The sequence below is a fragment of the Dryobates pubescens genome, chromosome 6, assembly GCF_014839835.1.
Source record: "Dryobates pubescens isolate bDryPub1 chromosome 6, bDryPub1.pri, whole genome shotgun sequence".
NCBI lineage: Eukaryota > Metazoa > Chordata > Aves > Piciformes > Picidae > Dryobates > Dryobates pubescens.
The window spans coordinates 2,704,318-2,718,451 of NC_071617.1; the positions used below are offsets into that span (position 1 = coordinate 2,704,318).

Sequence of the window (14,134 nt, forward strand, 5' to 3'; positions counted from 1 at the left end):
TCATGACATGGTTAAAGGCTCTATTTGGTCTATTGTATTTAGTTGGGGGAGGTTCTTTCTTCTTTCTTTCTTCTTTCTTTCTTCTTTCTTTCTTCTTTCTTCTTTCTTTCTTCTTTCTTTCTTCTTTCTTTCTTCTTTCTTTCTTCTTTCTTTCTTCTTTCTTTCTTCTTCTTTCCTCTTTCCTATTCTTTCTTCTTCCTTCTTCATCTTCTTCTCTCTTCTTTCTTCTTTTCCCTTCTTCTATCTTCTTCCTTCTCTCTTCTTTCTTCTTCTTCTCCCTTCTTCTATTTCTTTATCATTGTTATTATTACCAACTTAAAGGTCTTGCTTTGGCTTTGTTATGTTTGGGTTTTTTCTTTTTCTTTTTTCTTTATTTCCTATTTTTCTTTTTCTATTATTATTATTATTATTATTATTATTATTATTATTATTATTATTATTATTATTATTATTATTATTATTATTATTATTATTCCTAACCTGCTTTAAAGTTCTAGCTTTGGGTTTGTTGTATTTGTTGGTTGGGTTTTTTTTGGTTGCTTTATTTCTTTTTTGCAACTCAGCTGCTTCCTGATGCTCTGTGATCCCTTTAACTTCTCTCATTAGTTACTTGCTTTCTAAGTTTGTCCCTTAGCTTCAGTGCCAGTAATTATATCCTCTTCTCTTCCCAATGCATGGCTTATTTAATGTTTCATCAGTGCTTTCTTCTAACATTTTTCCTTCAGCATACTTTGTGATGTTGATACTTGGAAAATCAGCTGATATGCTGGCAGCTTACAAGGGAAAATATTAGCTTCCACAGTTAATCATCCTTAAGATAAAGATATATATATGTATATATATATATGTGTGTCTATATATATATCTCCTTCTGAATGATGATTGCATTGATGATTACCAGGATGATTAAGGGGCTGGAGAACTGCCTGATAAGGAGAGGCTGACAGACCTGGGGCTGCTTAGGTGTGAAGATTGAGAGGGGATTTAATGAACATTTATAAATATCTGAGGGCTGGGGGTCAAGGAGGGGACAGGCTCTGCTCACTTGCACCCTGGGATAGGACAAGGAGCAATGGATGGAAACTACAGCACAGGAGGTTTCACCTCAGCATGAGGAGGAACTCCTTCACTGTGAGGGTCACGGAGCACTGGAACAGGCTGCCCAGAGAGGTTGTGCAGTCTCCTTCTCTGGAGGCTTTCAAGCCCCATCTGGATGTGTTCCTGTGTGAGCTGTGCTGGATTCTCTGCTCCTGCTCTGGTAGGGGGGTTGGACTCAGTGATCTGCAGAGGTCCCTTCCAACCCCAAACATCCTGTGAGCCTGTGATACTGAGCAATAGATGTGATTTTCTAGTTGGGTGTACTTCTCAGAGTGAGTTGGTGAGTCAGTGTCACTGTCTGTCTGGCTTTTTGCTGTCAGGCAGCTTTGCCTGCCTTTTCCACAGCTTTTTGTGCAACTTTTGTCAGTTTTGCATGTTTAATCATTGTTCCCTATCATTTCACTGCACAAGTTGGGATAAGGCTCTTCATTTCCCTAGGTAAAAAAACTCTACCGCTTTTTTACCTTTTCTTTTTATCAACTTGAGAGAGTCCAATGGAGAGCTATGAGGATGAGGAGGGGACTGGAACACTGCCTTATGAAGAGAGGCTGAGAGCCCTGGGGCTGTTTAGTCTGGAGAAGAGAAGGCTTAAAGGAGATCTAATCAAGGCCTCTAAATATCTGAGGGCTGAGTGTTCAGGAAGGAAGGGACAGGCTCTGCTCACTTGCACCCTGGAATAGGACAAGGGGCAGTGGATAAAAACTCCAGCACAGGAGGTTCCACCTCAACTTGAGGAGGAACTTCTTCACTGTGAGGGTAGGTTTAGACTGGACATTAGGATGGTGCACAGCAATAAGACAAGGAACAAGAGGTACAAGCTTGACCAGAGAAGGTTTCAGCTCAACATGAGGAGAAACTTCTTTGCTGTGAGGGTGCCAGAGCCCTGGAGCAGGCTGCCCAGAGAGGTTGTGGAGTCTTCTTCTCTGGAGCCTTTCCAGCCCTGTCTGGATATGTTCCTGTGTGACCTGTGCTGGATTCCATGGTCCTGCTCTGGTGGGGGGGTTGGACTCAATGACCTTCAGAGATCCCTTCCAAGCCCTGATATCCTGTGAGCCTGGGATGGTTTTGCTTGACTATATTTAAGAAGAGACTGGGTAAGACACTTAGTGCCATGGTTTAGTTGATTAGATAGGGTTGGGTGACTGGTTGGATTTGATGATCTTGGAGGTCTTTTCCAACCTGGTTGGTTGTGTGGTTCTGTGATACCAGTGCTTCCCATGTCCCATTTTCCTAGAGAATTACTCTTAGGAAATTATGGATTTACACAGCCTAAGCAGTGATTCAGAGTCACAGAATCAACCAGGTTGGAAAAGACCTCAGAGATCATCAAGTCCAACCTATTACCTAACCCCTCCTGACAACTAAACCATGGCTCCAAGTGCCACATCCAAGCCTTTTTGGAACACCCCCAGTGATGGTGACTCCACCACCTCCCTGGGCAGCACATCCCAATGGCCAATCTCTCTTGCTGGGAAGAACTTTCACCTCACCTCCAGCCTAAACTTCCCCTGGTGCAGCTTGAGACTGTGTCCTCTTGTTCTGATGCTGGTTGCCTGGGAGAAGAGACCAACCCCCACCAGGCTACAACCTCAGCACAGATTGTGCTGTTCTTCACAGCTTACTTAAATTCTTTACCATACTACTGGAAATATCACTTACATAACATTGATTAACAAGCAGAGCAAAACCAGTCTGGGACTAAGCAGGGAATGTAATGCATAGAGGACATGTGTTTCCTGTGCCACTTTCCACAGCACTTGGACAGAGTAGAAGGGTTGGCAGCACAGGACAGCTCTTGTCCTACTCAGTCTGTGTTTCCAGTTATGCTATCTCAGGGTTTCACATCAAAACTACCCTTAAGTGTTAACCTTTATGCTACTCCTCTTATAGGTCATTCATATTTTTTATTGCATTTGCTTCTCTTTTCTTTAACTTACTTACAGAGATACATACATACATAGAATCATAGAACTGTTGTCAGGGTTGGAAGGGACCTCAAGGCTCAGCCAGTTCCAAGCCCCCTGCCATGGGCAGGGACACCTCACACTACAGCAGGTTGCTCACAGCCACATCCAGCCTGGCTGCAAACACCTCCAGGGATAAGGCTTCCACCACCTCCCTGGGCAACCTGTGCCAGGCTCTCACCACCCTCATGGGGAACAACTTTTTCCTCACATCCAATCTGAATCTCCCCACTCCTAGTTTTGCTCCATTCCCCCCAGTCCTGTCGCTTCCTGACACCCTCAAAAGTCCCTCCCCAGCTTTCTTGGAGCCCCCTTCAGATCCTGGAAGGCCACAATTAGGTCTCCTCAGAGCCTTCTCTTCTCCAGACTGAACAGCCCCAACTCCCTCAGTCTGTCCTCAGAGCAGAGCAGCTCCAGCCCCCTGCTCATTCTCTGGACATATCCTCCATATCCTTCCTGTAAAAGGGGCTCCAGGGAGGAGAAAAGGAGGAATCACAGAATGTTAGGGGCTGGAAAGCTCAGCCAGTCCAACCTCCCTGCCAGAGCAGGAGCACCTAGGGCAGATCACACAGGAACACATCCAGGTGGGTTTTGAGTATCTCCAGAGAAAGAGACTCCACAACCCCCCTGGGCAGCCTGTTCCAGACTGAGCAGCCCAAATTCCCTCAATCCTTTCAAACCTTACAGCAGAACAAAGACAATCTGAGCACCTTCTTCAGTTTTGATGGGATTGGCTTTTGGTTCTTTTCACTGAATGAGTCTTGAATGATTTTCTGTCATATTTTAGTTGTTGCTGTTGTTGTTTCCTGCAGTCATCTGCAATGATTGTGGAGAGCCAGGCTGGCCTGTGTGTTTAGGATGATTACTTCATGTGATATTTTAATATCTTGCACAGTGCTTTTAATCCTGCCTAATGAGGTAAGCAATTACATTCAATTGCATTACATTTACAGCATTGTGTCTGCTTAAAGCAGCCAAGATGGAAGGGGATTTTCACTTGAAGCATTGCTGTGCCCTTGTATACATTGCCTGCTGCTAATTATTAGATTGTGTTAACTGCCTGGGAACAGATTTGTGCATAAAATGAAGTGGAAGGCATCCTTGAGCTATTGCTTCTGGTCTACAGACAGAATAGGTTAGGGTTGCTTAGCCTGGAGAAGAGGAGGCTCAGGGGAGACCTTCTTGCTCTCTACGGCCCCCTGAAGGGAGGTTGCAGCCAGGTAGGGGTTGGTCTCTTCTCCCAGGCAACCAGCACCAGAACAAGAGGACACAGTCTCAAGCTGTGCCAGGGGAGGTTCAGGCTGGATGTTAGGAAGAAATTCTTCCCAGAAAGAGAGATTGGCCATTGGGATGTGCTGCCCAGGGAGGTGGTGGAGTCACCATCACTGGGGGTGTTTAGGAAGAGCCTGGAGAGGCACTTGGTGCCATGGTTTAGTTGATTAGATGGTGTTGGGTGATAGGTTGGACTGGATGATCTTGAAGGTGTTTTCCAACCTGGTTTTCTTTTCTTTTCTTTTTTCTCTTCTTTTCCCCTTCCCTTCCCTTCCCTTCCCTTCCCTTCCCTTCCCTTCCCTTCCCTTCCCTTCCCTTCCCTTCCCTTCCCTTCCCTTCCCTTCCCTTCCCTTCCCTTCCCTTCCCTTCCCTTCCCTTCCCTTCCCTTCCCTTCCCTTCCCTTCCCTCTCTTTTCTTTTTTCTTTTCTTCTCTTTTCTTCTCTTTTCTTCTCTTTTCTTGTCTTTTCTTGTCTTCTCTTTTCTGTTCTTTTCTCCTTTTCTTTTCTTCTCTTTTCTTGTCTTCTCTTGTCTTCTCTTGTCTTTTCTGTTCTTTTCTTTTCTCTTGCTCCAAACAATTTAATCACAGTACCACAGTACATTAGAGGTTCGAAGAGACCTCCCAAGGTCCCTTACCATCCCCAGCTCCTTCAGTTGCTCTTCATCAGATTCATTCTCCAGGCCCTTCCCCAGCTTCCTTGCCCTCCTCTGCCCTGGCTCCAGCACCTCCACAGCTCTCTTGTGTTGAGATGCCCAAAGCTGGACACAATACTCAAGGCATAGCCTCACCAAAGATGAGTGCCAGGGGACAATTGCCTACCTTCAGCTTGAGGCCATTCCCTCTTGTTCTGTCACTAATTACCTGGGAGAAGAGACCAACACTAACCTCTCCACAACCTCCTTTCAGGGAGTTGCAGACAGCAATGAGGTCTCCCCTCAGCCTTCTCTTCTCCAAGCTAACCATCCCCAGCTCCTTCAGTCTCTCTTCATCAGATTTCTTCTCCAGGCCCTTCACAGCTTCCTTGCCCTCCTCTGCTCTGGCTCCAGCACCTCCACATCTCTCTTGGATTGAGGTGCCCAAAACTGGACAGAATCCTCAAGGTGTGGCCTGCCCAGAGCTGAGTCCCAGGGGACAATCCCCTCCCTTACCAGCATGGGCTTTGGACTGATAAGTGACTGCAAGTTGCTTTTTCAGCCAACTGGTTTGTCTTGCACCATGACAAATCAGCAGCATTTCATTCTACAGAATGCTTCCTGTACAATTTTTGCTTTAAATCATCCAAAGGAAAACTGTTTGGCTTCTGCTGCTCAAGTTATAGCTTAATCCCTTTCAAGTTTGTTTTGCCCTTCTGTGTTGTGAGAGGCTGCTGCAATTCCAACACAAGCTGAAGAAGATTGGAGGCTTCAAAAGGATCTTTCTAAACCTAACTGTCTTGAGAGTTACTCCTGGCATAATGCATTTTAGAACTGCATATCACTGCTTTCCAGCAGTGCTTCACTGTGACACTCACCACTTCCCAGCTGCTGCTCTGAAGCTCTTACAAACCTCTCTTTACACCACTGTACCAACAAATTAAAAGTGGGAAAATGTGTAGAAAACTACTGATTGCTCCCTGCCTGGAGGTGTTCAGGGCCAAGTTGGATGAAGCAGTGTGGTCTTGTGGAAGGTGTCCATGCCCAGGGCTGGGAGGAGATGATCTTGAAGCATAGAAGCATAGAATCACAGAATCATAGAATCACAGAATCAAAGATTGATAGACTCATAGAATGATAGAATCAAAGAATCATAGAATCATGGAATCATAAAATCAAAGAATCACAGAATCAAAGATTCATAGAATCATAGAATGATAGAATCAAAGAATCATAGAATGATAGAATCAAAGAATGGTAGAATCGAAGCATAGAATCATAGAAGGATAGAATCAAAGAATAATAGAACCATAGAATGATAGAATCAAAGCAGCACAGAATCATGGAATGATAGAATCAAAGAAGCATAGATTCATGGAATGATAGAATCAAAGAATCACAGAATCACAGAATCAGAGAATGATAGAATCACGGAATCATAGAATCATGGAATCATAGAATCAAAGAATCAAAGAATGATAGAATGAAAGAATGATAGAATCAAAGAAGCATAGAATCATAGAATGATAGAATTAAAGAATCATAGAATCAGAATGATAGAATCAAAGAATCATAGAATCATAGAATGATAGAATCAAAAATGATAGAATCAAAGAAGCATAAATCATAGAATGATAGAATCAAAGAATCATAGAATAATCGAATGATAGAATCAAAGAATCATAGAATGATAGAATCAAAGAATGATAGAATCAAAAAATCATAGAATCATGAAATCATAGACTCAAAGAATCACAGAAGCAGAGAATCATAGAATCATGGAATCATAGACTCAAAGAATCATAGAATCATGGAATCATAGACTCAAAGAATTGCAGAATGCATCCAGTTCTGGGCTCCCCAGTTCAAGAGGGACAGGGATCTGCTGGAGAGAGTCCAAGGGAGGGCTCCAAGGATGCTGAAGGGACTGCAGCACTGCCTGGGGAGGAGAGGCTGAGAGTCCTGGGGCTCCTTAGTCTGGAGAGGAGAAGACTGAGAGGGGATCTGATCAATGTCTATCAATAGCTGAGGGCTGGGGGTCAGGAAGGAAGGGACAGGCACAGCCTCTGCTCACTTGTGCCCAGTGGATGTAAACTGCAGCACAGCACCTCAACATGAGGAAGAACTTCTTTACAGTGTTCAAGAGGGGGTTGGACGTGGCACTTGGTGCCATGGTGTAGTCATGGGGTCTGTAGTATGCCAGGTTGGACTTGATCTTTGAAGTCTCTTCCAACCTTGGTGATTCTGTGTGATTCTGTAAGGGTCACACAGCACTGGAACAGGCTGCCCAGAGAGATTGTGGAGTCTCCTCCTCTGGGAGCTTTCCAGCCCTGTCTGGCTGTGCTCCTGTGTGACCTGTGCTGGATTCTCTGCTCCTGCTCTGGCAGGGGGGTTGGACTTGATGATCCCTTTGGGTCCCTTCCAAGCCCTGACACCCTGGGGACCTGTGGTTTGCAAGGCAATTGGTGTGATTCTTACTCTAAGATGGAAGCTGGAATGTTCTACTGCTGGTGTGTTTAATTTTTCACAGTATATTCAGGAGCTCCCATTGCTAAGAGCAATACAGCTGAGGATGGCCTGGGGCTGTCTTGCCATGGAGTGTGTCCTGCTAAGGGCCGGTACGAGACCACCCTGCTCAATGGAATGTGGAAGAGGCACGATGGCTAAGTGTCTCAGGGATGAGTGTCTTCCCCTGAGCTGATAGAATTTGAAATGATTCTCCTCTTTGCTATCAAAAGCTTTTCCCAGGGCATGCCAAATTACCCTGCCTGGGCAGGCATCTCACTTATGCAAGAATCTTGCTGTTACTTCTGCAAATCTCTCTAACCCGAGGCTGCCTGGGACATCGAACGTGGTGCTGACAATTACTGCACTCAGGACTGTAGTCCCTGCACACTCTGGTGATTCATTTCCTTCAGCAGTTGAGGCTGATGAGCCATTCTCTGGAATTCAATTTTCTCAGAAGTTAGCAGCTCCAGAGGAGGGCCATGAGGATGCTCAGGGGGTTGGAGCAGCTCTGCTGTGACGACAGGCTGAGGGAGCTGGGGGTGTTCAGCCTGGAGAAGAGGAAGCTCCAGGGAGACCTAAGAGCAGCCTGCCAGGACCTGAAGGGGGCTACAGGAAGGATGGAGAGAGACTGTTTGCAAAGGACTGCAGGGACAGCACAAGGGACAGTGGCTTCAAACTAGAGCAGAGCAGAATGAGATTGGATGTCAGGAACAAGTTCTTTACTATGAGGGTAGTGGAACACTGGAACAGGTTGCCCAAGGGAGGTGGTTGAGGCCCTTTCCCTGATGATATTCAAGGTAAGACTCAATGGGGCCCTAGGCCTAGGGGCTGGAACTGGATAATCCTTGAGGTCACTTCCAACCCTGACTATTCTATGATTCTGTGCCACACTCCAAAAACTGTTTGTGTTGTGCTTAGAATCATAGAATCAATAAGGTTGGAAAAGACCTCAGTGATCATCAAGTCCAACCTATCACCCAGCACCATCTAATCAACTAAACCATGGCACCAAGGGCCTCAGCCAGGCTCTTCCTAAACACCTCCAGGGGTGGTGACTCCACCACCTCCCTGGGCAGCACATCCCAATGGCCAATCTCCTCACCTCCATCCTAAACCTCCTCTGATACAGCTTGAGACTCTTGTTCTGGTGCTGGTTGCCTGGGAGAACTTGAACATAATCCTGAGTAGCCTGGATAGAGATCTCTCAAGAGAGAAGGGTTAAGAACAGAATTCCCTGCAAGAATTCATCTTTGTTCATATCAATGAGAAGGCTTTGCCACTTGAGGAAAACAATTCAGTCACTTGATATTTCAGGTGGAGCTTGAAATTGGATTTGTTGGGACAGGGACAACTTGTCATCACAGAAGATGCAGCCCTGGTAACCAGTAAAAGTTTCACAGGAAATGTGAGGGGCAAAAGTTTGCCAAGAAATGTAAGTGGCAAAAGGTGCAAGAGAAACAAATGCAACAAGCAAAAGCCTTAGAATATGATGGATAGGATAGGATAGGATAGGATAGGATAGGATAGGATAGGATAGGATAGGATAGGATAGGATAGGATAGGATAGAATAGAATAGAATAGACCAGGTTGGATAGGATAGGATAGGATAGGATAGGATAGGATAGGATAGGATAGGATAGGATAGGATAGGATAGGATAGACCAGGTTGGATAGGATAGGATAGGATAGGATAGGATAGGATAGGATGGAATGGAATAGAGTGGAGTGGAATGGAGTGGAATGGAATGGAGTGGAGTGGAGTGGAATGGAATGGAATGGAATTAACCAGGTTGGAAAAGACCTTTGAGGTCATCAAGTCCAACCTACCACCCAACACCATCTAATCAACTAAACCAGGGCACCAAGTGCCTCATCCAGTCTCCTCCTAAACACCTCCAGGGATGGTGACTCCACCACCTCCCTGGGCAGCACATCCCAATGGCCAAGCTCTCTCTCTCGGAAGAATTTCTTCCTAACATCCAGCATAAACCTCCCCTGGCACAGCTTGAGACTGTGTCCTCTTGTTCTGATTGAGAATATTTGAGTGGAACAGTTTCCTGTTAACGTTCCTTTCTTCTACAAGTGTCAGTTTGATCACTCTCTAAGCAGAGGAGGAGAACAAACACTTCTCTATCCAGTTTGGTTCAGACTGATATCAGTATTGTCAATATTTTATATTAGCATTAGCTCCAATGTAATTATTTGTAGCACTTATTTGTCCAGAGGAGGTGATGAGACTGGGGAAGGGCCTGGAGGGAAAGTCTGATGAGGAGAGGCTGAGGGAGCTGGGAGTGTTCAGCCTGGAGAGAAGGAGGCTCAGGGAGGACCTTCTCATGCTCTACAAGTACCTGAAGGGAAGTTGCAGTCAGGTGGGGGTCAGGCTCTGCTCCCAGGCAACTTGTGACAGGATGAGAGGGCAAGGCCTGAAGCTGCCCCAGGAGAGGTTTAGATTATGCTGTGAAGAACCTCCTCACAGAAAGAAGAATTAGACATTGGAATGGACAGCCCAGGGAGGTGCTGGAGTCTCCATCCCTGGAGGTGCTAAAGGCAAGATCACAGAGTCACAGAACTGTCAGGGTTGGAAGGCACTTCAAGGAGCAGCCAGTTCCAACCCCCCTGCCATGGGCAGGGACACCTCACACTGCAGCAGGTTGCTCTCAGCCACATCCAGCCTGGCCTTCCAAACCCCCAGGGTTGAATCTTCCACCACCTCCCTGTGCAACCTGTCTCTTCTCCCAGGCAAGCAGCACCAGAACAAGAGGACACAGTCTCAAGCTGTGCCAGGGGAGGTTCAGGCTGGATGTTAGAATGAAATTCTTCCCAGAATGGGAGATTGGCCATTGGGATGTGCTGCTCAGGGAGGTGTTGGGGGACCTTTGAGATCATCCAGTCCAACCTATCACCATCTAATCAACTAAACCATGGCACTGAGTGCCTCATCCAGGCTCTTTTTAAACACTTGCAGTGATGGTGACTCCACCACCTCCCTGGGCAGCACATTCCAATGGGCAGTCTGAAGTAAATCTGCTAGACTGACTTCCCCCTTGGTTTTAGAAAACAGTATTTCAGAGTGCAGTTGTCCCCTGGAAAGCAATTACCTCAACAAAAATAAACCCCAACCCAAACCAATCCTTCCTCCTTGCCATCAGACTTACCTTTTTCTCTTCCAAGTCAGGTTTGTGTGGCTAAAACACAGTAGTGCAGTAGTGTCATGCAAGGAGGATTCATTGCCTTGTGGTTTCTGTTATCCATAATCAATTGGAGAGTTACTGAGTTGCAATTAGCTGCACTCTCCAAGACCCCCTGAAAGTGATGCAATTGCTCAGCTGCTTTGCAGAGCCTCAGGTCACAGGGATGAGTGAAGTGACATCATTTGCCTTTCTAAAAACATTTACTATTGATTCCTCACACAGTAGGAAGGTCTGAGGGGGTTTCCAGGGCCAGGTTTTGTCTGAGTGGATTTCCAGGGCCAGGTTTTGTCTGAGTGGATTTCCAGGGCCAGGTTTTGTCTGAGTGGATTTCCAGGGCCAGGTTTTGTCTGAGTGGATTTCCAGGGCCAGGTTTTGTCTGAGTGGATTTCCAGAGCCAGGTTTTGTCTGAGTGGGTTTCCAGGGCCAGGTTTTGTCTGAGTGGATTTCCAGGGCCAGGTTTTGTCTGAGTGGATTTCCAGGGCCAGGTTTTGTCTGAGTGGATTTCCAGGGCCAGATTTTGTCTGAGTGGGTTTCCAGGGCCAGGTTTTGTCTGAGTGGGTTTCCAGGGCCAGGTTTTGTCTGAGTGGATTTCCAGAGACAGATTTTTTGCTAAGTGGATTTCCAGGGCCAGGTTTTGTCTGAGTGGATTTCCAGGGCCAGGTTTTGTCTGAGTGGATTTCCAGAGCCAGGTTTTGTCTGAGTGGGTTTCCAGGGCCAGGTTTTGTCTGAGTGGATTTCCAGGGCCAGGTTTTGTCTGAGTGGATTTCCAGGGCCAGGTTTTGTCTGAGTGGATTTCCAGAGACAGATTTTTTGCTAAGTGGATTTCCAGGGCCAGGTTTTGTCTGAGTGGATTTCCAGGGCCAGGTTTTGTCTGAGTGGATTTCCAGAGCCAGGTTTTTTCTGAGTGGATTTCCAGGGCCAGCTTTTAAGAATCCAGCCAAGGGGTTTGGCTTGTAAGGCTGCACTATTTGTATCCAAATCACAGGATCTGAAACCATAGGACTTCAGTGGATGTTTCCCCATGGTCATTTTTCTGGGCACAGTCCAACTTTAACACTATAAAAGAGTTTGAGAACATCCTGGGCTGCATCAAAAGCAGTGCTGCCAGCAGATCCAGAGAGGTGATTCTGCCACTTAAACTCTGCTCAGGTTAGACCTAACCTAGAGTGCTGTGTAGAGGTCTGGAGCCCTCGAGGACATGGACCTGATGGAGAGGGTCCAGAGAGGGCCTTGAAAATGATCAGGGGGTTGGAGCAGCTCTGCTACAAGGACAAGCTGAGGGAGCTGGGGGTGTTCAGCCTGGAGAAGAGGAGACTTAAGGGAGACCTTATTGCTGTCTACAACTCCCTGAAGGGAGGTTGTAGCCAGGTGGGGGTTGGTCTCTTCTCCCAGGCAACCAGCGCCAGAACAAGAGGACACAGTCTCAAGCTGTGCCAGGGGAGGTTTAGGCTGGAGGTGAGGAGAAAGCTCCTCCCAGCAAGAGAGATTGGCCATTGGGATGTGCTGCCCAGGGAGGTGGTGGAGTCACCATCCCTGGAGGTGTTCAAGAGGGGATTGCATGTGGCACTTGGTGCCATGGTTTAGTTAGTCAGGAGGTGTTGGGTGATGGGTTGGACCTGATAATCTCTGAGGTCTTTCCCAGCCTGCTTGATTCTCTGATTCCCCCTTCTGCAGAGCGCTCAGCCCCAGCTCTCTCAGCCGGTCTCTGCAGGAGCATTTTCACACTGCGCTTACCCCTCGCTGTTTGTCTGTGCCCAGCTGCAGGCCGAGTGGGACATCACCCAGTATGAGAACATTTTCCCTCTGTGCATGGTTCTGGAGCAACTTCTTCAAAAGGAGGCAGAAGGCAGCAAGGTTTCCAGCTCAGAGTGCGACGAAGGAGGGAGAAGCAGATTCCTGGAGGACCTTGATCGAGTTGTTCTTTGTCTGTCAGATGAATTCCCCTTGTTTTCTATCTGCCTGTGGAGAGTGAGTGTGCTTTTGAACCCAGCTCCAGCACCAATGGATTAAACCCCAGCAACCTGCTTTTTAACTGCATTTGCTGTGGCCTTGCACCCAGGCAGCTTATTTGAGGCAGGCAGGAAAAGCGCTGTGGCTGGGAAAGGTTTGCTTCAAGCTCCTGTGCACCACCAGCAGCCTCAGAGAGAATGGAATTTCTTTCCCATCTTAAATCAGAGTTGGGGTGGGGGAAAATGTAGTCATCCAGGTGCCTCCCTGAATAAAGGTTGCTTCTCACCACAGAAAACAAGCTGTTGGCTTCTGGGTGTGTGCACAAGGCCTGATTCGCTCCCAGCTGACTAAGGATTTCAGAGGTTTACTAGGAATAAATTGAACTCATTTAATGATTCCTTTAAGCCTCTCAGTTCACAATTAATGACTATTGATCACATCTCCTTTATCCATTTAGGAATGATCTGGTTTTTAGTTGCTTTTTTAATTTAGTGTGTGATGGAATTATAGTCACAGGCCTGATGCAAGTAGCAGATCTGAGCAAGCATTTTAAGCACCACAGGGCTTCAAAATAGGAGTTCATCAGTACTTAAACTGAGGAATAAGAGTTCAACAATATGTTAATTGATCAATACAAGTCCAGCTGTACCTTAACTGATCAATACAAGTTCAACAATACCTCAACTGATAAATACAAGCTCAGTAATAACTGAACTGATCCATACCTTAACTGATCAATAGAAGTTCAACAATACCTTAATTGATCAATACAACTTCAACAGTACTTTAATTGATGAATACAACTTCAATAATAACTAAACTGATAAATGCAAGCTCAAGAGTACCTTAACTGATCAATAGAAGTTCAACAATACCTTAATTGATCAATACAACTTCAACAGTACTTTAATTGATGAATACAACTTCAATAATAACTAAACTGATAAATACAAGCTCAAGAGTACCTTAACTGATCAATACAAGTTCAACAATACCTCAATTGACAAATACAAGTTCAGTAATAACTGAACTAATAAATGCAAGCTCAACAATACCTTAATTGATCAATACAAGTTCAACAATGCCTTAATTGATAAATACAAGTTCACAACACCTTAATAAATACAAGTTCAGTAATAACTAAACTGATAAATGCAACTTCAACAGTACCTTAACTGATCAATAGAAGTTCAACAATACTTTAATTGATGAATACAAGTCCAATAATAACTGAACTGATAAATACAAGCTCAGCAGTACCTTAACTGATCAATACAAGTTCAATACCATAATTGATAAATACAAATTCAGCAATACATTCATTAACAAGTACAACTGATCAATACAAGTTCAACAATACCTCAGTTGATAAATACAAGCTCAGTAATAACTGAACTGATAAATACAAGCTCAACAATACCTTAATTGATCAATAGAAGTTCAACAATACCTTAGCTGATCAATACAACCTCAATAATAACTAAACTGATAAATACAAGCTCAAGAGTACCTTAAACAAT

At 45.4% G+C, this 14,134-nt stretch overlaps 1 protein-coding gene across 2 annotated transcripts in view; it reads left to right on the forward strand.

Moving 5' to 3' along the window:
- The window catches only part of MEI4 (meiotic double-stranded break formation protein 4), an 88,092-nt gene that overhangs the window by 62,715 nt on the left and 11,243 nt on the right, over positions 1-14,134 (forward strand). The window contains exon 5 of one of the 2 annotated variants that reach the window (XM_054162544.1): positions 12,423-12,682. The exons of the other annotated variant lie outside the window; for it this stretch is intronic. Within the exon in view, the coding sequence (XP_054018519.1) occupies positions 12,423-12,674 (252 nt within the window). The 3' untranslated portion in view covers positions 12,675-12,682. Of the gene's footprint in view, positions 1-12,422; positions 12,683-14,134 lie in introns of those variants that run through there. 2 annotated transcript variants of the gene reach the window in all.